Source organism: Gymnoscopelus braueri (genome assembly GCF_963280865.1).
Source record: "Gymnoscopelus braueri genome assembly, chromosome: 8".
NCBI lineage: Eukaryota > Metazoa > Chordata > Actinopteri > Myctophiformes > Myctophidae > Gymnoscopelus > Gymnoscopelus braueri.
The window spans coordinates 23470752-23495948 of NC_137609.1; the positions used below are offsets into that span (position 1 = coordinate 23470752).

General features: G+C 44.8%; 1 protein-coding gene across 1 annotated transcript in view; it reads right to left on the reverse strand.

The window, feature by feature from the left end:
- The window catches only part of fam222ba (family with sequence similarity 222 member Ba), a 33056-nt gene that overhangs the window by 3923 nt on the left and 3936 nt on the right, over positions 1–25197 (reverse strand). Inside the window, exon 2 of the mRNA XM_080436447.1 lies at positions 7267–7394. Within this exon, the coding sequence (XP_080292573.1) occupies positions 7267–7348 (82 nt within the window). The 5' untranslated portion in view covers positions 7349–7394. The remainder of the gene's footprint in view (positions 1–7266; positions 7395–25197) is intronic.

Below are 25197 nucleotides of genomic sequence, written 5' to 3' on the forward strand. Positions count from 1 at the left end.
AGAGAGAGAGAGAGAGAGAGAGAGAGAGAGAGAGAGAGAGAGAGAGAGAGAGACAGAGAGAGATAGAAGGAAGGAGGAGGACGAACAGAACAGGGGAGAGGAGGAAGCACAATGAGGGACAAGTTAATCTAGGTAAAAGACAACATGGCAGATTTTCCTGTCAAAAGAGCAGATCAGTGGTAATCTGAGCAGCAGAAAGGAACCTGATTTGGACTTTGTTCTCATGTTCCACAATCCGGCATTTCTCCTCCCCCAAAAAACTGAAAAGCCAACAACACACACATCTTGCACGGACAAAGGGATTTTTAACACCGTTAACGGAAATGTTGCAAGCAGCCCATTCCGATTTATCTTCCAACTCTGCAGCAGCGTCAGTGACTTTTGAGGTCGCAGCCTCTTAGTGGTCATAATTTACATACGTAGCATCAGGGCTAACAATTTCATTCAGTGGGGAGGGAGTTGGACTGCCTGCTACTGAATCACAGACTAAACAAAGAGTGAGTGAGGCATGGATGATCCCCTGTGGCTGCTGTGGGGAAGAGAGATAGAAAAAGGGGAAAGAGAAAAGACAGGCAGAGAGCAGAGCTCCATGACAGCAGACAAGTAATCAGACACAGCAGCAGCCTCTCTGATCTGTGGGAACACCTCTATGGCCTGTTACACCTGCTCTACAGCACTAAAGCTATATTTAACAATGCCACAGCAATCATGTCTTTATATGAATATGAGAGAGAGGAACATGTACATGTATTAGCTTGCTTAAAAATTAGTGTGACGCACGTGCAGGGCTAATGTGCCAGTGTCTCATGCATAATGTCCTTGCTTTAACTCTGGGTGGATGGGATTGCATGTTTCAATCAAAAACATGGTTGGACCATTTTCTCCGGTAATACAATAAAAGTCAGTGATAATTGGTTTAGAGAGGCTGCTGCCTTTAGCTATTGTGATACGAGCTGAGGACAGGCTCTTCTCCCTGCCTTCCACTCTCTTTCGCCCATAGGTCTCACTGTCATTGTCACCCTGGCCAAGGCAGCCTGACCTACTTAAGAAGACTGCACAGCTTTAGGACTGACGGGCATGAACACAGCACGACGAGTGGGAAGGAGCCCTGGTCAGGTTATTGGACAACATTTAGCACACCGTTTGACTGTATTTGAAGAGGGGTAACGTCATCTCTTCATTCGAAGCAGAGGTCGCGGTTACGGCGTGCCAAGCTGTCTGTTTCGTTAGTGTGCGATATCCTGAAATGTCAAGCAACGCTAGCAGAACTGCGTGGATGTGAATGTCGTTGCCGAGCATCACAGCGGGCAGTCCGAGCTGCAGGGACGAGGCACAGAGCTCTGTCAGTGCTGACACTGTGACGCTAGGAGTTGTGCCAACCGACTAATTAATTCCCTCTTTATTTGCGAGCAGGAAAACAATGGGTAGCAATGAGAGGGGCCGGTATGGGGTGTCACACAGGGGGCCGCTGTGACTAACTGCTCAGCCTGCTGATGGCAGCCTCATTAATGCAGGGGTCTGGGCCAACACTCTCCATCACAGAGGCCTAATGCCTGCCCCGGAATAAATGCCGGGGTAAGCAAACACAGACAAATGAACATGTGCGCGTGCACGCAGGAACACACACACACACACACACACACACACACACACACACACACACACACACACACACACACACACACACGAGGATGGACTTAACCTGTCAAAGGCAGGTAATGATTAATGGCCTGATTGTAAATGGCATTGTCACATCCAATGACATCGAGGCAGATAGAATAAAAACACAGCCCTTAGAACACAACAAGAATGGCTAGATATTGCTGGGATTCGAAGGCAGATTATTCTTCTTACTCAATAAATAATAACATTTTGAAGTTGTGAGACCACAGTATGCAATTTCAACGTATTTTTTAATTATGGCAGAACATCCTCGCTCCACTACTCTCTCAGATGAACACGGATGAATGATCAATTAGAAGGTTTATCTCTGGCTTTTAGACAGACTTACGTGACAACCTGTCCTGGGGTGGGCTTTGTGGAACAAGAGGATTCGAGATTCACACAAAATTAGAAATGATATGGAGTAGGGGGGAATTAGTACACATTAGCGACTGACTAATCAAAGCACAGCAGTTCTGCATTATCAAGCGATCGATAAAGATCTTTGAGACCGACGTGAACAGATTTTGCAGGCTATACTCCCTGTTCGTTCCTTAACGGGTTGATATTCCAAAATCGAACCAAGCAAACTAAACCAAAGCACTACACAATGTGACGCTAATACAAGTAGGTCACATGATAAATTTACCAGTTAATTTAATGAGTTTATGAGAAGAAAATGAATGGACCATTAGTCTTTCAGTGATATGGACCAAGCTTGGTTTAGCAGAAAATCCATCATGGCAGAAACAATGAATCATAAGATTTATGCGTCTATGATTATAAGTGAAATCAAGTCCAGAGTTATGTGCTTTTTGTAAAAGCTGAACATTTGGAAGTGCGTTGTTCATTCTAAACGTGAAATGATAGGGAAACTGTATTTTTGCACACACAAAAGGGAAGAAAAGAAATGCGCAGAGAAAGATCTGCACACCAAGTGCCGAGTAGTGAAGTTTCGAGCAAGAAGGAATCCGTAGTGAGTTGTAACAAGTTCCTGTTACACGACCCATGTTGTTCTTTGCTATTTTACATTGTACAAATGAATGTATTTATTGTTGATAATATTTTTCTGTACGTCTCTGCTAACACCCCGCCCCCCCCCCCCCCCTCCCCCCATGCTTATGGAAGCATGTGCAGCTTATTAGTATTTCGACCTGCACCTGCAACCTGCATCAGTACAGCATCAAGGGAGGGTTAATGAGGAAGAAAGTGAGGTTTGAAGGGGGGTTGCCAGTGTAGGATGCTGGTGGCAATAAACACATCATCTCTTACATCTCTGGCTAAGCACGTTCCCAGGGAGGGAAACAGTCTGGCCATGCTTTAATTACCCAACAGCTAGCAGGCTTCTCTTATTAAAACAACTTTTCACTGGACACAATTGAACCATTTTCAGCCTGGCATCCCTATTTTGGTCATGTCATTATAGGTGATTTCCCCCCCTAAACATTTCCAAAGATTAAGAAAAGGGGAAAAAAAGAACAGATCTACAAGCTCACAGGGCATTGCAATACGACACGTTGAGAGCTTGTAGATAGGCTATTCTTGACTTGATTCTTTACTTAAAAAATAAATTAAAAAAACGGTTAAACAGTGGGTGCCAGTAGCTTCAAGCTGCTCTAAATGACACTTTTCACACAGGGCAGGAAATTGGATCTGAGACTTCAGTGTCAAATTAGACGTGTGATTTCAGATTTATACAAAAAGGCACATCTTCCTCCTTTCTGCAGCCTTTGATACTGGCTGAGCAGAACCCCTTCCACACAGCAGTGCAGGAAACCCCTACAGATTGAGAATAAAATAGGAGACAGGAAAGGTAAGCTAGCCACTTTCTCAGTAGGGTACACAAGATTAATGTACAGTATTTAAGTATGTACTGTATGTACAGTAAATAATAAAATGAAAATCAGCGCTCACTTAAATAGGCAAGAAAATGCTATTAGTAAATGCTTCATGTCTCCACACTGCACTAAGGGCCACTTCCAGGTACTTCTGTCATCCTTCCAAGAGTACAAACTCTTTTTCTGTGCTCGAGTGTTTCGTTGCTGATCCATTCCTTCAACAGCCCTTACAATTTCACAGTCATCATCTGTTAAACCCCCCCCCAATGATAAATAAAGCAGCTGCCCCGGCCTTGCCTCTGACAGCGACCTGCAAGCTCGTAACTTTAAATGACTCTCCTCCTGTGCACATATCCACCCCGAGGTGAGGAGGCAGAGCAGAGCGAGGCGATCTGGAGCACCGGGTGAGAACGGAGCGAGAGGAAACTGCACAAGAGACGAGATTCTGCAATGCAAGACTCAGCATGAGAACACACCGGGTAGCTGCAAGGATAGCGCTCTTCTCAAGGCACATGGGAAATACAAATTGAAGCTAATTATGTGAACTCCTTGCCCTAAGCCCTTTTCTTCCTTTGGGAATGTCAAGTCTAGTGAATAAGGATTTCATATGATTACTAGTCCATGAATCTCACCCAAAAGCAGACGGATACAGTACATCTCTTATGAGCCGTTTAAATTATCCTTTCATTGTAATACCAGTCATCCAAAAGTGTGACTACCTACCCTCCTTCAAAACCGCCATAAAAGAGCACCTGTCACCTGCAATCTGGAACTGGACCTAGACAAGTCTCCTAGCTTAACAAAATAAATGACACTTCTGTGTTAATTGAACTATAATTTACACTCTCAGAGTTAAGTCAAGAGGGAGGATGAGGTCTGCAGCATGTACGTAAGGGAAGCTAAGAGATGTTACATTACAGTCTTGGTAGGGCCACTGTGTGGCAGACCTCCAGGGGACAGATGGCCGCGACACAGCAACATGCACAGGATTGTAGAAGTCCTGGGGATGAGTCACAGTGACTGGACAAAAAGCAGAGAGGGAGGTGACCCGAGGACATATGGATTTTCTCATAGTTTAGTTTAGTTTTGCTGTGGCGCTCTTGATAAAAATGATACTGTGCAAATGAAATACATCCCCCTACGGCTTTTGATGTAACACAGTGCCTGCTACTAATACTTCCAAGAGCAGATACAAAGGAGAGCCACTGTGTTGAGAATGAGGGGGGAACGAAGCAGCAGTGGGAAGCAACTAATGTTGGGGGGGGGGGGGGGGTGGCTGATGTGCTGTGTGATTCACCTTCAGTCAACGAAACGAAATGTCAGGTGGGAAATAAAAACCTTGAATCAAAGTGCAGTTGTATGGTACACTCAATAGGACTAGCTGATGGCTGTGCCATGTCACTGGCCTCCCTGGGTGAGCCAATAGACGCTGGCACTTAGCACACTTCCTCACACTCGCTGATCTCCTGGGGGTAGACTGATTACTGTGATTCTGAAATTACAGTCTTGATGAGTTAGAGAGAACATTTTGCACAAAAAAAAAAAGAGAACTGCAAAAGTGGGTCAGGCAGGGAGCTGAGATTCCACAGTGGAGGGGAGATAGGCGAGAGAGAAGATGAGATGCAGGATAATTCCCCTAGCCATCTACTGTATGAGGCTGGGCACTGGGCAGGCCTCAGGAACGATCACTGATGCACATGTGATTGTTCATGCATAATGCAGTGTAGATAAATACATACATAACACTGATACTTTTATTCAAAAGGCACAATTATCTGCCCTATATGAATACCAATAAAACAATTATCTAAGGTTATGGCATTTGAAAAGAAAAGGCAAGGCAAAACAGAGGAATATTCATATGTATACTATGAAGGCTAGAAAACGAGAAAGCTCTTTAAATTATGCCATCAATTTGAACAATACAATAGTTTACTCTACACAGATGTGCCATTATTTCCAATTTGTCATATATTTGCCTAATCAGAGACAGAAACCCTAATTATCCAGTGTTATGGTGATAAATAGTTGATACTAGGTTATATTAGGTTTTGTACAGTGCAGCAACACTATTAACCATTACAAATAATGACATTTTAGCCATAATAACCGATTAATTTCAATTCAAATCATAGGAGCTTTATTGGCATGAGAAAACAGATGTTTACATTGCCAAAGCAAGTGTCAAAATACAATAAAAACAGTCGAAAATGGGGAAAGTATATACAGTTGGAGGGGGTACAGCATTGTGTAAACAGAGCTATGTCACATTGCGTCATTATATACATGTTATATATAGATAAAGCTTTATGAAACAAATAGCAGCAATCTTTTGCAGTCACTTTGGGACAAATAGCAGCATTTTTTCTCAAAACTATTTAAATAGTATACAAAAACAGCCTCTGATCTAAAATGCGTTTAAAAGGTAGCAGTTGTTTATATGTACAGTAGGTCTAGAGGTCTACTTGGTACAGATAGTGCGGGACCTCAATGGTTAGTAGTCCTTCATGGACAAATCGAGCGATACCGATACCGATATCAATACTGATATTGCAAGATGAGTTTCCAGTAGGGTTTACCTTGCACCTGTTACTGTACAGTAACTGTGATTCTGGGTACAGATGCAGACTTCTAAAAACTGTGCATTCTTATTACCTAATTTAATAGGCATGCTGATTCAGTGATTCACATATTAGTTCAAACAATGTAAAAGCAGTATTTTTCACTTATTATCTTTACATGATTTCCAACTTTTTGACCCTTTTGAAAGCTTCCCCAGAAGCAGTCTTCATCGTCACCAAATGGTTTTTCAGCTTCAAATTCAAACATAAATATAAAATATTGGCTAAAACCAATATATTATTTTGATATCGGTTCAATACAGATTAATTGTGCATCCCTAATAACAAAGCTATAACCATTAACATAATTCTATTGTTCGTCCTTACCAAGGATGTCAGTAGTCATCAGCATCAGTAATCTTAAATGCTTGTGTTTGATGCTCATCTCAAACTAAAAGGAACAGACTAGGCAGATTTACTCAAAAAGATTGTCCACGTCTCATCCTAGATTGCAGATTAGTTTGCAGCTTGACTGGCAGACAACACACACTCTGAGTACACACCCTAAATGCTCACCGCGGTCAGCCATCAGTCCTACCAGTGACAACATCTGTCCAGACTGGGTCAGATTCACCCTGGCTGTAAAGACTGGATTGTGTGGTCAAACTGGGACAATAATCAGGACAATATTCCTCTAGTACTGTATGTCCCTAACATTTATTATTGCAGGATGGGAACAGAGGAGGGGTGGGGTGGGGAAATGGGGAGGTGTGTACACGAGTGTGTGCGTGCGTACGTGCGTGCATATTATCAGTTCATTCTCATTTCCTTTCCTTGAGATTGTATTTATCATATCTCAACACTTCTTGCTGTCTCTCTTGGTTGTTACACAGAGATTTGAATAGTAACCAGTTGGCCCATTCGTCTGATAATGTGGAGAGCGCAGCAGGCTTTTCACAGCCTGGTTTGTGTGGGATGGAAACAGTAGCTTTTGTGTGTGTGTGTGTGTGTGTGTGTGTGTGTGTGTGTGTGTGTGTGTGTGTGTGTGTGTGTGTGTGTGTGTGTGTGTGTGTGTGTGTGTGTGTGTGTGTGTGTGTGTGTGTGTGTGTGTGTGTGTGTGTGTGTGTGTGTGTGTGTGTGTGTGTGTGTGTGTGTGTGTGTGTGTGTGTGTGTGTGTGTGTGTGTTGTCAGAGCAGGGTACTTACATTTCTGAAGTCCAGTGTTCATCTGCGTGTGTGGGAGAAGCTGGAGGGAGAGGTCACCTGGCCCTGGCAGACAGGCCAGCATTTCACACAGACACTAATGCAACATGGGACACTTGCTTCTCCTCACACTGCAAAGAGAGAGAGGAGGGTTAGAGAGAAGGGAGAGGAAGGTCAGCAATCAGACAGAACTGCAAGGCAGCATTTGGTGCACAGCGATACAGAGGCTGGGTCCAGACTAATGGAACTCTGTGGCGATCCCCGGGGGCCATGGGGGCTGCAGGAGACATCGTTACCTTTCAATTAAAAACTGATTCACACCTGGAAGCGTCAGGTAAGGTGTCATTTGATGCCAATATCAACTTCAATTAAACATCAAACAGCTGAAGTAAAACGGGCAGACTGGCCCCGAGGGCCAGGCAGCTTTCAAATCGACTGCGTCCGCCCCGCCCCGCCTCACATGTTAGGCAGGTTTCTGGACTCTTGCTAGCGGCGCTGTACTCTGCCTCTCCTCCTCTCTACCAGACCATGGCAGCAGGAAATTAATGACTCCTGTACACTCACAAAGAACACGCTCAAGAGGCCCCGGTGCTGACAAGTTAGTAAGTCTCCAATCGATACTACAGTTCCCCTGGACCCCAGGGGAGGCCTTTATTTTGGGGACATCAAACAATGGAGCAGCATGGGGGAACGAATTTAATAAATAAATAAACAAACAGGGCTACAGTTCCAGTAAGTGGCTGCCACTTTGTGCAATAACCTGATGTAATGGGGAGAGAGAAAACAATGTTAGTCACGCTCCACTTGGCTTACCGCTGTATTCAAAACACCACAGATGCTTGCTTAATCAGCACCGAGGAACAAGTCAGGGAGCAAATTAAGTCTACAGAGTCCGCGCCCTCCCCGTATTGCTGCGTGGCGTCCGTCCGTACGGAGGTGGGGGGGTGGATGGGGGTGGAGAGCGCGCGCGGGAAAACAGCGCCTATGAGAGAGGCAATTACCCACAAAACAACCTTGGCATGCCTGTCTGCCGCAGGGTGATGGCTTAAAAGTGTCTGTCCCCTGCAGAGAAAAAGAGGCAAGTGGAGAAAAGCGCGAGAAAAGAGAGTGGGGGGCGGAAAGACAGAGGGAAAGAGAGGAAGATGAGCGTGGGGGGTGGAAGGAAGGAAAGAGAGAGAGGCGAAGAAGAGAGTGTGTGTGTGTGTGCGTGTGCGTGTGCGTGTGTGTGTTGGGAGAAGATCAACTTGGTTTAAAAAATAAAATATAACACAAGCTCAAAAAAGGTCAGGATGACAGCTCATTTAAATCCTCCCAGCAAGGAGAAGAAGAGAAGGGGGGGCAACCCTTAATGAAGCTGCCAGTTCCACATAGATACCTGAGAGCTGTGCACCTCGGGGCGCTACTGGGGCAGGGTGCTCAGGGATGTGTGTGCGTGTGTGTGTGGGGGGTGGGGGGGTAGAGAAGGGGTGATGTGTGGACGACAGAGACGCAGTCTTGAGACAGATCTGAGGATTTGCTGGTGTTCAACGCTGGTGATGCTGCGTCACCATCTTCCCCTTCCCTCTCCCTCTCTCATCCTCCCCTCCGCTCCTCGCTTCCTGATTTACAGCCTGGGCCGCCATATGGCAGCAATCCCTGCCCTCGATTCAATGTGTCACCATGCATTAACTTTAATTGGCCTGATATGTTATTCTTTTCCCCCTGGCCTTGGGAAGGATTTTAGGTACATAGCGCCTTGATGTCAGCAGGCGACATTTCCAGCTCCCACTCATTTATCAGGGCGCCGAGATTTCTCACAAAGATAACAGCCATCTCTTTGACAACAGGCAGGTTTCAGGTGGCGGAGAAAACTAAATATCAAATACTAAAGCCTTTTAGCTAAAGGGCTTCAAAGACAGCACAGTGGCAGGAGAGTAAATTGATGTAATAAAAAAAGAACCCTGCTACTTTATTTGTTATGAGAATACCCACATCAACATCGCTGCGAGCACAAAAAGCCAACAGGCCATGCACCCGCCCCCTCCCCCCCCCCCCCCTCCGCTCTCCCCCACAGCGCCACTGAATGTCAGAAAACTGGGGAGTGCGACGGCAAAGGTCAGTCTATGGTAATGCCCCAGCTGACACTGCTGCTGCCTCGCAGTGGAGCGAGGGAGAAGGTAGAAGCAGACAGACTGTAGCCTGATGTCCACCGACTCTGCTGCCAACAACACTGCATCCCTCTCTGCCACAGGGACTTCAAATATACATCACACGCCACACTCTGGTGCTTTCTACAGAGGCAGCACACACACACACTATTTGTATACACACTATTTGTATACAGAGAAGTAAGACAGCAGCTCCTGCCTGGCAGTGGATGCCCAATCAGGGAATGAGCCTCCTAAGGTCAGAGATGCCACTCTGTTGCTGTGTGAGTATCCAGCTGGTCCGTGTTGCCGACTTCTGCTGAGTCCTAATTGTTCTCGGGAGTGCCAGGCAATTTTTTTTTTCTTCTAGATTGGTCTGACCAGAGCTTGATTCTCTAGTCAACCAGTCTGGCATGTGTCAATCCCAACAGCTTACTAAGCATGATGTGAATGACGAAAGCCTGTTCCTGAGTGGAAATGTCTACGGGGCAACCCTGAGCCAGCTGGGCAGGCACACCGAACATGGGAGGGATTGGCCCGGTGGAGTTAAGCCAGGCGTCTCACACTATCAACCCCACGCAGACAGACACACCACGGGGTTCGCAGGGTATTAGGGGCCCCCGTGACTCGGCAAGTCTCCACCTGCTACTTATAGAAAGCATCCTAGAAGTGTGTGAATAACTGAGTGGCTTTCTTTCTAGACGAATAAAGGCGAGCAGACAAAACAGGACTTGAGCTGCAGTGATGCGCACGGCGGCTTGTGTCATGTGTCAAATTGCTCCCATAAAAGCTGACCTATATTTTCCTCAAATATCCCTCACAGGGAAGAAGGAGAGGAAAAGAAAGCCGTCTGAAGAGAAGGAGAAGAAGAATAAAGGAAAAAGAAGTAAGAAGAGTGCAAGCCACTTAGCAAATTATATCAGTCAACTACATTTGCGTGCTTCTTATTTTGGTCAATATCCTTCCTGTCAGCTGCAATCAGCATTTTCTTTTTGGTAAGTGTGGAAAAGCATAGGAAAGGAAAACAACAAGAAAAACACTAACCACTAATGTGAGAGAAACACAGAGGAGCCAGCAAAAATAAGCTAATTAAATGGATGCACACAAGGAGAAAAGGTGAAAGAGTCTGTTTGGTTGTTGGTTGAATATTAGAGCCCTTTCTCATCCAATTAAGCACAAGCAATTAGGAGAACCAAGTCACCATGTTGTACATTGCCTGTGCTAATGGCTGATGGAGAATGGAGCTAAAGTGAAAGCAAGGCTGCTGTTATTTAATTGCATGTTTACCCCCAGGTTATGGGTCTGAAATAGAACCAAGGCAAAATGTTGCAGGAGGAATTCAATGCAAGTCCAGTGTGTTGATTCTCCCAGGGACAGAGAGAGCGAAATTACTTTTCTTTGCAAACTGAGAGCGTCTGAATGGGAGGTAAAGAAATAAAAAGGAACATGGAGGAGGGGAATAGCTTTTTTTTACCCTTGAATTCCAAGCCAAGCCAGAGTGTGCTGTCAAAAGCAAGGGAAGAAAAAGCCTTGGTTCTTGTGCACATTAGTCACAAGTGACTGTTCACATCAGTGTGGCCGTCATTAGCCCATCAGGCATTTTTGTTTAGCTTTACAAACAGCAGAGACGGAACAGAATTTGCTGAAGAGCTCATTCTGTTGCTATAGAGGACCTACAGGCATAAGTCAGGCCACCGCGGCCAGTTCACGTTCTCACACAACAGATCCTGATGACTCCAGCATATCCTGAGGTGTGTGGGGCAGGCGGTACACACACACACACACAAAACAGAGACCTCTGATCAACCTGGAATGCAATCTCACACAAAAGCAGAGTGGTTGTGTGTGAGAGATGGCTAGATAAAGGGTGGAGTGTGATAAAGGAGAGGAGTCGAGTCAGTCCACACACACACACACACACACACACACACACACACACACACTTTGGACAGTAGAACAGTGGTTTCCAAACATGCAAGACAGAGGGTGTCAGGAATAAATCTGTCAAACATTGAAACTGTAGGAGCAGTGAGGAGGCGAGCACTCTCCTTCAGAGCAAGTGAGGGGGAAAGGGAAACCATTACTGTATGAATGCTGGGAAAGCAACTGATGAAAAACTGACAGCTCCCTGAGGTAAAACAGTGGAGGTGATTGGAGAAAGTAGGGTGCATAAGTCCACACTTCGATAGGCCAAGTCTTTGTCAAAGTGTCAGATACGGGACGTCTGCTTCTTCATGATTAGGTCAGCAGCAGCATAACATTAAAAAAGAAAGAGAAATCAAAAAATGAGTAAACACGTAGGGGGCCCCTAATCAGAGTGGCTTCATTCTTCCTCTCGTCTAAAAATCAGTGGCTGTGAGCACAAACAGTGGCTGCGAATATCCCTGTTGCATGTCCATGTCTCCACACCCAAGGGAGATGACAGTAGAAATTGGAGTGTGTGTGTGACGTGTGTGGGGGGACTACTAGTGTAGTGTTCTGGCTTGGGCTTCTATCTCTGCCCGTTTGCCGGGAGGTGGGCCATGACATCATCATCATCATTATTCTCCCATGCTCTTAAGGCCAAGGGAAGATCCAACTTAAGTCTCAGGCCATTCTTCAAACAACCACAATGTGACCTATAAACGTGGGAGGCAGGCTGAAGTGACTGCAGCCATGTGAAGTCTGGCCGGGGTCTGAAGAGAATGACCGACAGTACTGGGGGAGGGGGGGGGGGGCTGGATGCCAAATGCCCCCTCCCTTACTGTGTATCATTTGACAGGCGTGTTTACACCTAATAGAAGATGAAGTGTAGACAGCATTCCAACACAGAAGGAGATCCAAAGTCAGGGGTGCCAGTCCGGGTATTTATTTATCTGACGCAAATCCATCCAGAGTGTCAGGTGCTGGACACGCCTCACTGAGGAATAAGCCAGCCCTCTGTCATACATGACAGTCCTAAACCACTAGGGTGTGAGGGTGGTGGGCTGACATGGAGTAAAGAACAGAATACTGTACAGTACATTTGTTGTTGGGGTTTTTTTACATCAAAACCCACATTTGATTCAGTCTCTCCCTCTTACTACACCACCCCTAATTCTGATTAACACGAGCAATAATTCAAATTAATCAGGGGCTGTCCTGAAACCATCCACAGCAATGGTCTGGTGCTAGGCCATTACTCACTCTGCAGTGCAATTAAAAGAGAGTACCTCTTGGCAGTTGAGCTTGAAGCACTCTGAAACTGCTGAAACATAGCCTGGTGAATTGGGTATGACAGATGACAGCAGCGGGGAGGCACAGTGGCACACAGGAGTGCACGAAAACACCACAGAAGAGACTCTTTATCTCCTGCGGAAACTTGAGCCCCCGTGCCAGCCATCAGATCGTGATGAGAACTCGGAGACAGCGTTGGCGCGTATGAGAGCAGTGCTGATCCTTTCATGTCCACGTCAGTTGCCACATCAATGTTATCTTCTGCCTTATCAAAAGGACACAACAACGTGCTGGGTCACATTCTGCTGTGTCAGAGATGCCACACTGTGGTATTTGGTACAGCACTGTGCAACCACCAGGGATTGCATTTACCACTAACAGTACTGTGTGCGTTGCTGTTTTTGATCTCATTTGTGGACTAAATGGTTGTATTCTGCTAAGCGCCTAGAGTCTCCCCTTAATTAACACTACACTGCAAAATCCCGACTGTTAATTTAACACAGGGTGTAAAAGTTGGCCCGTAAGGGTCAAGTTCCAAGGATTTTACAGTGTAGTGTTTCGTGAAGACTTAAATGAGTGCCTATATATATTCAATATATTGAATATATATATTCAATATATTGAATATATATATTCAATAGCCACTTCGAGCTAAATAATTGCTAGCTGAACAGATATCTAAGCAAGCATGGAAATGCCTGCAATGCTAACGGCCAATATTGCTCAAAAGATCAGCTGTGTCCAACCGTTCAGTGCGTTCAGTGCTTGTTGTTGTCTCTCTCTCTGGTCCTAGAAAATGTAAGGATTTCTGACAACTGCTCTCTCAAGTTGTTTGTGGTGTTGAAACACGCTTATATTTCACATATCTGTGATACATGCCGGCTCAGAGGCATAAAGAAAGCAACACAAACACAGCCTGTGACTGACTGATTTACAGAAAAGATATTCCACACAAGAAAAGAACAATCAATCAATCTTGTGAATGGATTCCATGCTGTAAAAGCAGAACAGAAGATTCTACGATTCTACGATCAATCAACGTGAACCCAAAGTCTTCAATGACAAACATTTATCTATAATTGGGAAATCTAAGAAGTGAAAAGGTAGGCCTTTCATTCTAATAGTTTGGATAGTTTTGTTGGATAAGCATATACAATTAAAGGTGGGCGACAAATAGGATTCAACCAATATATTGGTCTGCGGACTGTATTCTTTTTAATATCGGATGTCGCAATGTCCATGTCTGCCCTCAATGTTATGAATAGCTCCGATAAGGAGCATACTCTGGTTAACCACAATGTCAATGAATGTAAAAGGAGAGATTGTTTTTGTAAACAATTTTGTTTACTTTCAACCAAGAAATCTGATGTATAGTAAGTGTTAAATATGCTATAGACAATATTATACACATTTTGGCTACGTATGTTTGTGTATGAAGATTTTATACTGTTTAATACCAATGAAACATTTTGAGAGTAGGTTTTAGGGCACTTTGCAGTATTAATTTCAACAACAATAATTGCTCTCTGGTAATGATTTATTTTAGCAGGAATTTTTAACATGAAGACATTAAATAAAAGCAGAAAATATCACCTATCTATCAGCAGCTTCCCATCGGCATCAGCCTTCAAAGAAACGTACAAGTTGAACCTTAGCGACAAATTAATCACAGGGCCGAATCTTCAGTAGTGGTCAGTTGGCCGAAGTGTCCACTGTCCGGGAGTCCTTAAGGGGTTCCAGGGGGTCTCCAGCAAAATAAGGAAAAGTTTAAATACTTAGTCATACCGTGGAACTTTTTCAATTAAACAAAAGTTTTTTTTGATAATCTTTCACACATAAATGTGTTTATGGCAACTTCTCTAAACAATAAACATTATTAAACACTATTTTTATCCGCAAGTGCCTAAATGACGTAGGCACCAGAAATGTACCGGAAAAATGTATTCATTTATGTATTTTAAGGTTAATAAATACAGTTTCTGACAACGTGCTGTCAGTCCAAAATATCCTTGGAGCGCTAGGACCCTGCAGCATTCCTTTTTGAGCGTACCTTCCATATAGACAAACGCTGTAATGACAACGGAGCAACGAGAGATGTCACCAAAAAAGACTACTACGGAGAATGTTACACAGTATGACTTTAAGCCCCGTTAAAGTTTTTGACTATTTAAAATAATGTTTTTAACAAATCTTGATAAATGTTGGAAGATCTTTTCTCATGGGGGTCCCTGGCACAACACATTTTCAAATAGGGGTCCAAGGCCATCTACATATCAATTTGGGGGTCCCTGATATGAAAATGTTTGAGACTCACTGATCTAACCAACACCAGCCTTCACAGAGGTCTGTTCTGTCCAATATATACTGTGTGAGGCAACCACAGCTTTTCCACAGTTAAGCCGCTTTTCCATCACAGCATAAGCACGACACTGTCCAGTACAGTCCAGAACCGCACCGCACCGCTTCAAAATGTCTTGCGTTTCCATTGCACAAAAGTCCCCACTCGCAAAATCCCCACCCTCCCCTCCCCTCCCGAAGGAAATCAACGCCCCTTTCTTTAACACACCAACTTAGCCTCAGGCTACAGGGTTAGCCTAAATGCTAGCGTGCTTCCTCAGAGCTAGTTTGGCTCTTAAGTTATTATTTGGCCATGTTCACCCTGACTTTAATCTTCGCTATTGTTGGGAAGACCTGTGTGGTGTTTAAACACGTTGCCATCACTTATATAAAAAACATTATTAGCGTGTATCGTCGCACATTCATTGTTGCCAGGTTTAGCAGAAAAAAATAAGCAATCAGGTCTATGAAAACAATCCCAAAAGAAGCGACTATCTACGGCTATTTGAAAATAGCAGATCTACAAACTCACAACGCGTAGCGATGTGACGCATTGTGAGTGTGTGCATCTGCTATTTAAAAAAAATATATACATATATAATGTTGACAAATACATATTAATTTGGGGGTCCTTGACATGAAAATGTTTAAGAACCACTGGTTTCAACAACATATGAAACAAGCCCCAAATAATCAACTACATTTTAGAAACAAGCAGTGGTGGAAAAAGTACTCAAATGTTTTACTTAAGTAAAAGTATCAATACTGCAATGTAGAAGCACTCTACAAGTGAAAGTCTGGAATTACTTGAGTAAAAGTACAAAAACTATTGGTATCAAAATGTACTTAAAGGGATACTTCACTTTCGGGCCGGGGACACATTTAAAAAAAATATTAAAAATAAATGAAAAAAGTTATGGAAAATTCATGGCCCCCTCACACATTAGTAGGACACTCTAATGCGTGAGGGGGCCATGAATTTTCCATAACTTTTTTCATTTATTTTTAATATTTTTTTTAAATGTGTCGGCGGCCCGGAAGTGAAGTATCCCTTTAAGGTACCAAAAGTAAGTACTAAAATGTTTGAAAATAGCAGATCTACAATGATGCGATGCGTTGTGAGCTTGTAGATCGGCTATTTTCAAATAGCCTAGGTATAAAATAGGGCTTACCGTAGTGTTTACATTTTACAGACACCTGAGTGGACAGACACAGCTGTGAGCCGACCAATCAGCTTTATCACAGCTTTAGCCCCGCTTAGCCCAGCTCAGACCTACCCAAGACTGGGTACTTTTTAGGCACCAGTTTAGTACCACTTACACACCACTCTACCCACTTCATTGTAGTGGAAACCGTCGCTGTGGTGGGCGGTGTGGGGTGGGGCTAGGTAAGTCCATGTATATGGAAAGCCGCCTTTAGAGGGGAAATGACTGCATGTGTGGAGAGCTAGAGCGCGGCAGTATTGTTCCAGCTGGCGGAAAATAGGGAAATGAAGATGGAGTGGTTTGATTCCATTTGTGAGCAGGTGCATCCATTTTGTGCTCTTCCCCACGCCCACCTCGCTGCACTCAGTCAAGCGCTTATCAGAAATTGGACACCCCAGTGACAAATTGAGCCTGCGATTAAAGGGAGAAAGAGGGAAGCTTTGTTAAGTGCTACTGATTGGGATCCTAGGCTGTCCTCACATAGGAATCAGTGTGTGTGTGTGTGTGTGTGTGTGTGTGTGTGTGTGTGTGTGTGTGTGTGTGTGTGTGTGTGTGTGTGTGTGTGTGTGTGTGTGCGCACTTGGTACAGCGCCAACAGCAGAGCTGACACCACCACCTCCTTTTCCATTCTCCCTCTCTCCAGGTGTTCCCACGGCTTACATTTCTGCTCTGAGCACTCTGCAAACAAATCCAAATCAATGCAGCTGTTCCTCCCTCCGAGCACGCCACACACACCTACACAGGAAAACATAAATCCACACTAATACCTTCCAATGATTCTCCCCTGCTGGAATAATGACCTCCCATAGCCCTGCCAGAACCTTCGTATTGACATGTGCATAGTGTTTAAAAGAGAGGGAAGTTGTGTGTGTGTGTGTGTGTGTGTGTGTGTGTGTGTGTGTGTGTGTGTGTGTGTGTGTGTGTGTGTGTGTGTGTGTGTGTGTGTGTGTGTGTGTGTGTGTGTGTGTGTGTGTGTGTGTGTGTGTGTGTGTGTGTGTGTGTGTGTGTGTGTGTGTGTTCCAACTAGACCAGTGTTATTGACCCAGCATTAACCAGCCCTGGCCTGTTTGTGAGCGCGGCTGGCCTCAGCAGTGGTGTGGTGTGTCAGACAGGGCTGATTTAGGAGAAGGGTCAGAGCAGCTCTGCTAGGCAGAACTGTGGAGTGCTGACCCTCACAAATCATCCTAAAAGGGCTTAACGCACCAAAAAACAGCCACCAGTGTTGCACAGGCTCGGCGCTGAGAGATTTATCAACCATGCCATTATACTAACTAGCCTCTCTTTCTCACACAAACACATCCATAAATACATACATTACATGCAGAGAAGGACACCTAAATGTAATGAGATATGCCATGTTCCTGTTTTAGCCTGCACTGTACACAGAGTGGGTTTTGGAGGATTGGTAGTCCTCAGAAATATATCCTGTAATTCTGCATCACTGCTCAAAACTGAAAAGAGTAGAAACAAAGTACATGTTAAACCACTGAATTTAAGGATTTACATGTTAATGTCACAGCGCCATTACTTCAGAATTTATCTATGAAAACTGACAGACACGGCTTTCAAAACCCGAGCTGGGTTTGTCGCCGAGATTGCATGTTAATGCATTGCAGCTGCTCTGTTGTGATGGTCATACCTCTGATTTCATGTTAACACACTTTAAATGTCTGATGAACTGAGAACAATAACTGCCCCACAGAGTAAAATCCACCCTCAAGTTACCTTTTGATTTCTACCTCTATGATGTACCTACTCAGTACCAGCCAATCATTTCTATTCCTCATCATTGTGAGGTTGGTAAGGTCAGCCGCTCCATGGCAGCTCTGACATTCAGCGTGGACTACAGTGAGACCCAGAGATCCCCTCTCACATCAACACACCAGCCTGGGAATAAAAGAGCCCTTTCTCTACTGGACTGGGCTGTGTGAGGTGTCTGTCGCCACGGGCAAAGAAAGCACAAGGCATTTTCAAGCTCCCCTTCATCTCCTGTGTGTGTGTGAGAGACCCCTCCACCCCCGGCTCATTCCTGAACAGAGACCGGCTTCTAGCCCCTGAACAGCCACTCGATGTGTCTGACAGGGAGTCAGACAAACACAGGCCCGGCATGGCAAACATCTCACCCCTGTGTCTGCATGGGAACATCTGGCCTTCTTAAGGCTCATGGCCCCTGTCAGAGCAGACCACACCACACCCAGTCTGACTGTCAGCCTGCATACCTACAATGTATCTAGGCATACACTTTGTGCACAAAGATCCCCAGTACATTAACCCCAAACAGGACAGACCCTTCTCACAGCCGTTTTGAGGGGTAAACACAGCTGAAGGTAATAACATAAATCGACATTGACCGCCAATCACGTAGATCTACGCGAACCGCTTTAAAGCCGCCACGTGCCAATCGCGTAGATCTACGTGAAGTGAAAAAAAAAAAAAAAAACCCAAAGACCAAGGAGATATGATTAGTAGAAGATCTAGACTCCTATCCACTTCCTTGTTAACTTAAAACTTAAAAAGTCTGTATTTCGGCTCCTGAGTACTTTTTTTTTTCCAATGAAAAACTCTGGCACTGGCTAAAACATTATGAAATAATTCTGGCAGTCAATGTGTTAATTTAGGCGTTACTGTGTGTGCTGAGCATGGACAGCTCCTGTACTGTTAACTATGCTGGCACACAGAAACACCTAAAAGAAACACACCCACAAAAATGTCATTACCTATTAAGCTGCATTTACCCGTCAAAATGGCTTCGGCGAAAAGGGTCGATTGGTGGTGTTTTTCCAGCCCATATCCTACCCATAGGGCCATATCAGAGCAATAGAGTTAGCCCAGTTGATCAGAATCCACTTCCCTATCTCCCTCTCCTGCTTATATCAACCTGCCCTCTCATACAGATCTCTCCTCCAGCTGTCCAATGATTAAAGACTGATGAGGTACGCTCAAAGGTCTATGCCATTGAACACAACATTAACACATCCACCGCCAGAGGTTAATCTCATAATGTACTCACCAGTGCCAAGGTGTTTTTGTTGTTTTTTTGTTTTTTTCATGTCGCCATAGATCTTGTTAAAATCCTTAAGATTGAGCCGTGAACGGTCTGTTTACATCCGCGAGATCTCCCTGTATCTCCCAGTGAAGACCGCATGTCAAACGGACTTCCATGACTGTAGTTAGAGCGGATTACGTTAAACAGTGAAATGCGAGGAGAAAAAACTACAGGAAGAGAATTGAGTTTCAGTTTCGTCTGTAGAATGGGAGCGGGCGTGATCGTCGAAACCGGATCCCAAATAATTCTATTTCCTGTCATCAAACCGGAAACGGAAGTGGATCAAAAAAATTCCGAAAGTGCACCCGGACCGCGCATGCGCGAAAAGACCGCAGCCCGTAGGACTACGGGCTCGGCGCTTAACCGTTGGATTTAACGGCCCGTAGAACTACGGGCCCGGCGGTAAAGGTGTTAATGCACCCAGCAGCAATTTTTTTGCCATCGACCCCCCTGTTCCCTGCAATAAAGACAGAGCCATCAATCAGGCTGAGATAGCCGACACTAGACACGGGCTGATGAAGTAGGGGACTTTGGAAGCTAATGACGAATGGATCTCTCTCAGATATGGCCAAAGTCTACTAAAGCACCCAGACAAGGACACTTGACCTTTAGCAAAACCCTGAACCATTTTCCACCTTCATCCTGCAATGCAAAATGGAGGCAATAGAACACTAATGCACCGTTGCAAATGTATGGTCAGACCACGACTGTATTCGAGCCGTCCGGAGACCAATTGACAACCACTGCGCCTTGACCAGTCCTGTTCTCACGCTCAACCCATTGAGTGACCTTCAACAGGCCGGCTAGTCCTACTAATTGGAGTCTCTAAAGGGAAGAGCAAGCTGCCCCTCACGCTGCAATGAGGGAGGGCCTGCAGGGGGATGAAAGCAGGGACCTTGTATTGTTATTTTACGATTTGCAGAAAAAACGGAATCAGTGCCTGAAAATAAATGAATTCAAACATCCATGCTAAACAACACAAATACCAATTCTGATATAGAGGCACAAAATACAGTAGTAAAGGATAAAGTCAAGGGCATTTGAACCCAAAGCCATACGACAATGAGCCATATAACTAATTTAAAGTCAATGACACTCATCAATGCATGACTTGTGGGGGTTTGAGTAGGGAAGGTCTTATGAGATCTGCAACTAATCCATCAATATAATTGCTCTCACAAAGAAAGAAAGAGCAGGGTTGATGTCCTTTACTCAAGAATATGGAATACAGTGATACAGTGCTGGCTTCGTACTCCCAACCTACACCAACCTTGCCAAGAGTAAGACATGGTGATATGACGGCCAATGGGGATGACTACACTTTCCTGCTGTCAATGTGATTCGCATATTGCTTGTTGTAACATGAATGGGAAGGATAATCTATAGGACCAGAGTCAAGCATGTCAGCAGGATACTGAAAGACTACGAATAGGACAAAATAATCACTGCTACGAACGTATGTCAAGGTAAAGACACGAGTGGAAGACTTGAACGCTATACAAGGAGTCTGATTTCTCATGTAAAGCCTGAACGATAGTGTCAGTGCATGAGACATAAGATTTGAGTAGGGAGGGCGTCTGCAATTAATTTGCTAATCCATCAACCTAATTGTGCTCACCAACCAATAAAGCAAAGAATGGCCAGCCATTCAGAAGCAATGGAGCATGTTGTGGGGTGCGTGTGTGGGTCTCCATGGAGCCAGCAAGGCCACGGCCCCTTGGCCCTAAAAGCCTCACCAGTGCCGAGTTGAATGGACTCTTGAGTTGATCCACGCAGGCAGGACTAATCCATCCAAGTCCAAAGAATTGTTTAACTATGTTTGACTGATTAACCTAAACCTCCAATGTTGCTTAAAATCTATCTGTTCAATGAACTCTCTCTCTCTCTCTCCCTCTCTCTCTTTCTCATCATGCTGCAGTGTGTGGGTGGTGGTGATGGATGGAGAGAGCAAGCAAGATAGAGAATGAAAAGAGAAACAAACAAAAAAAGATGGGGGGCTGTAAAACAATCCATTTGGAGGAAGCATAGAGAAGTTAAAAGGAAAGCTTTTTTTGTTCGAGCTGCAAATTCTCAAAATGCACATAGCACATGAGTTCTCGCAAACCAGCTGTCGCTAGCATTCAAAGGTCAGACAACTCTCGCCTTGAGAGAATTCCAATAGATACTGTAGAAAGTCAGCAGCACCTTGGTGTGTTAGCATACTGCACTGGTATGTCGGCTTTTGCCAGCTTCGTGGGAGACGAAAATTTAAGGCACTCCTCCCTGTATGGAGCAGAGGTTGCCAGGAAGATTAACCCAGCTTCCTTTTATAGCCCCTGACAAGAGGTTAAATCACACATTACAGCGCCTGAAATGCCTCCCAGTAATTAGATCAGGAATATTACTCTCTTTTCCCCCTTGCAGACTGCGGCTGATCAAAAGCCTAATGATGGTGTCAGTGCCATGGGCAGCACTGGATGAGTAAATCTCCCTACTAGTGGGAAAGCAGTCTTTCAGGCACACTAACCCTGCTAAACTGCACTGGACACTGTGCGTGCTTAGCACAAAGTACAGCACACCAAATATTTAGACTATATGTACTGTATTTACTATTAATGCATTGTTGAAAACAATCTTTATATTACCCCGGAGGTAAATTGCTATCTTTTTATCGGTGACTCTAGGTTATGGTTGCATGTCACACTTGTTTGTATACGTGTTGTGTGTACACAGTCAATTGAGGTGCATGCGTGTGGTGTGGGAGAAGCTAGTGACTACAAGTTATTTCTGCATGCCACTGAATCCCTTCCTCTGAGAATAGTGTTCTCCTCAAAAGGTGAGCTAAGCTAGCCTAGATCTTATAAGCACCACCTGGTCCCACGTTAGGGCTGAGGGGGCTATTAGCTAATAATTACAGACGCACCATGCATGTAAATCCTTTGCGGTGCATCCCAGGGAAGTCAGCTATGGCAAGACTAATGCTTCTGTGACTGAATGATTTGATCTGGCTCCAGTCCAGACTCATGAGTAGGCTCCTTTGAAATGGGCCTTTCAAAGTCTGGCCACCCATCTTCCTATGCCCCCGTCTTGTCTTCATCGCAATCACATTCTGTGGCTGTTACAGTGCTTCAGGGCACATAGTCTGAGTAATACATAAAGGTTATGGGCTATCATGATAAAATGTGACATTTTCCTCTACTAATTCAATGCTTCCTTTGTAAACAACCTCCCCTTTTCTCTCTCACACACACACACACACACACACACACACACACACACACACACACACACACACACACACACACACACACACACACACACACACACACACACACACACACACACACACACACACACACACAGTACATAATGGACAATTTCATCATTTGCTCATGAGCTCAGCAGGCACAAACAAAGGAGGGAAATGGCAACAGATATGCCAATCACTGATTGTTGAAAGATGTCTGATGAAAGAGTCCCAACAAAAACAGATAGCTTTTCTTTCCTGTGGTGTGTTCCATGTCGCCCCTGACAGCACAACCAACTCCTTACGAAAAGAGGCCCGTGGGTGACAATAGATTCCCGTAAGAGGTCTGACCCTGTCCTACAGCCATACAGGTGGCATGGCCCTAAACGCAGGAAGCTAAAGAGCTTTCACAGGATGCAGATTATGAAGTTATTTAGTTTCCACCCAAGTCCTGCTTTCAAGAGGTCACTTTTAGAGCTACACAAAGAAAGCCTTGGGTGTTTTTGACAGACCATGAAGTAAATTCTCATGAAACCTTCAATGATAAAGGTCTATTTATTTTAAAGGCATTTGGCTCCAGTCAGTGCCTCAATTTTCTTTTTTATAAATACAAAAATACAAATGTTGTATGTATGTAACACTGTACGCACTGTTATTTGGATTTGTTAATTAACAGATTGTGTGTTGTGTGATCCCCTTCAACAATTTACAAAGCATAACTCACTAGGCCAAAGACAACATTGCGATTACAGCATGATAAAAAAGAATGTGCACAAAGGGGATGATAATATCAAGAACGGTTCATAATATCCTGCTGTTGTTGAGTAGAGCTTTGAGTAGAGTTTTATGAACTGTGATTACAGCCAGCATCTCGGCCGTCATCTAAGGTATGGACATCTCAGGATATGCAGCCGGCTGAAGACAGCAAATAGGCGAGGACACATAAACAACCAAAGCTGGTTTGAGCATAACCCCGCACCCTTGTTTACTGCCTCTCTTAAGTGCATTTCATCCCCACTGCTTTCACAGCGGCGGTAGTATTTCAGCATGCAGTACAGGGCGGCTGCTGAAGCCACAGGGACTATGTATGTACAGAGGGCTCAGTCACAGGCCAGAGACTGTTTGGACAATGTAGGTGTCTCACACACACTCCCTGTTTGGAATAACGATTCAGATCCGCAGCTAAAGGAGAGCTCCTGGCTCCTTTATAAGCGGAGGAGGTCCAATAAAAAGTAACAGCTGACTGTTTTTGACTGCTGCTGCGAACGCTTCAGAGGAAGTTCTGCTTGGCTCGACTCACTCACTACATTGCTATCAGTGGTGGGGGAAGGAAAGAAAAGCCTGGATTTGCTTCAAACGGGCACTGAATGACATGCCAGAGATTAGACTCTGAAGGTCACAGCCTTCGCCTATCCTTTCAACTGCTTTTCACAACACAACCCTGGGCTCTTTTAAAACAACAAGAAGAATGTCATCTGGTTACTTTTCAAGGCACGGAGATACCATTCACTCTGGCCAACAATGAGCGCTAACAGGACCAGAGGGTTAGGAGGTTATGAAGGGCCCCATTCTAACTCTCCAGCACACAGCACGCACACAAAAAAGCACACCCACACACTGAGGCCTTGAGAAGTGGCACAGGCGATGATAAACTAAGCGGGTCACGGCACTGACCATTCAACTCATTCGCTTCCTCTCAGCTCTGCCTCCATCCCTCCCCAGCACAGCACACCGTACCAGAGCTTCCTCCAGGGCTACACTGCTCAATCAGGACCTCAGGGACATTAAGTTCAGTGACAGATCAGATCAGATGGCCACTTTATCATCTTAGACTAAAGTCAAATCACGCTAGATGTTTTTTCTTTCTTTAAAAAAAAAATACCCTGAATAGGATAGGTATACAACGGCCACACTTAACAACTTGAACCTTACTCTGGGGAGAACATTCAGCAAAAACAGCAGATTTACAAGCTCAGAACGTGTCACAATTTGTGTAAAGGGAAGAATTAGGGGGGGATTGTATAGACCTCTGGGGGTCTCCGGTCAACAAAGTATATAGGGTTTAAGTGGTTACCCGCCCCCCCATGCTTAACTTTCCCTGGCTCTGCTATTGGCAGGAATCACAGAGCCACAGTGGCAGTAGGTAATGCTGGCAGTTGGCATGGATGTCGGAAAAATGAGCAGCAATAATGGCAGACTTGCTAATAGCGTCTATTAGGATTACTGAGAATGATATGTGACTCGCTTGGCAACCTCTTGTTACAGTGAGCATGATGAAGGGGGGGGGGGGCTGGGTGATCCAACTGGGGCAGCCTTATCGCATGCCATAAACAGATAACAGTATCTGCCCTGCTCCTCTGCTGTTCCTGTGAGATGGGGGCGCATAAACAACCTCTCCGTCCCCAGTTCCCCTGCAGAGAAGTCAACTACCCTGATCAGACGCACAGATGCTGCCTAGACCAGCCCTCATTCCTGCTGCTGGATGCTGTTGTTGCTGCGTTGAGCGAGTCACTAGGAAGCTTAAGATTCCTCTATGATTTGCCTCAAGCCGAAGACAAAACAATTTCATAAGGCCCTGTGGTCTTGGTGTTTATAACACTCCCAAGCTTGAGGCCTATAGTTTGCTGATTATGCAGGCTCTACAGCAGCAGCATGCCTCTTTGCCCTAATTGGACCTGCCAGCTAGTCAGCTACTATGCGAATCTATGCTAAAATGAAATCTGCAGAACATAACAGTAAACCAAGATACAAATACGGAGTTCAAATTAGGCTAATTCTCCTACACTCCAACATGGCACC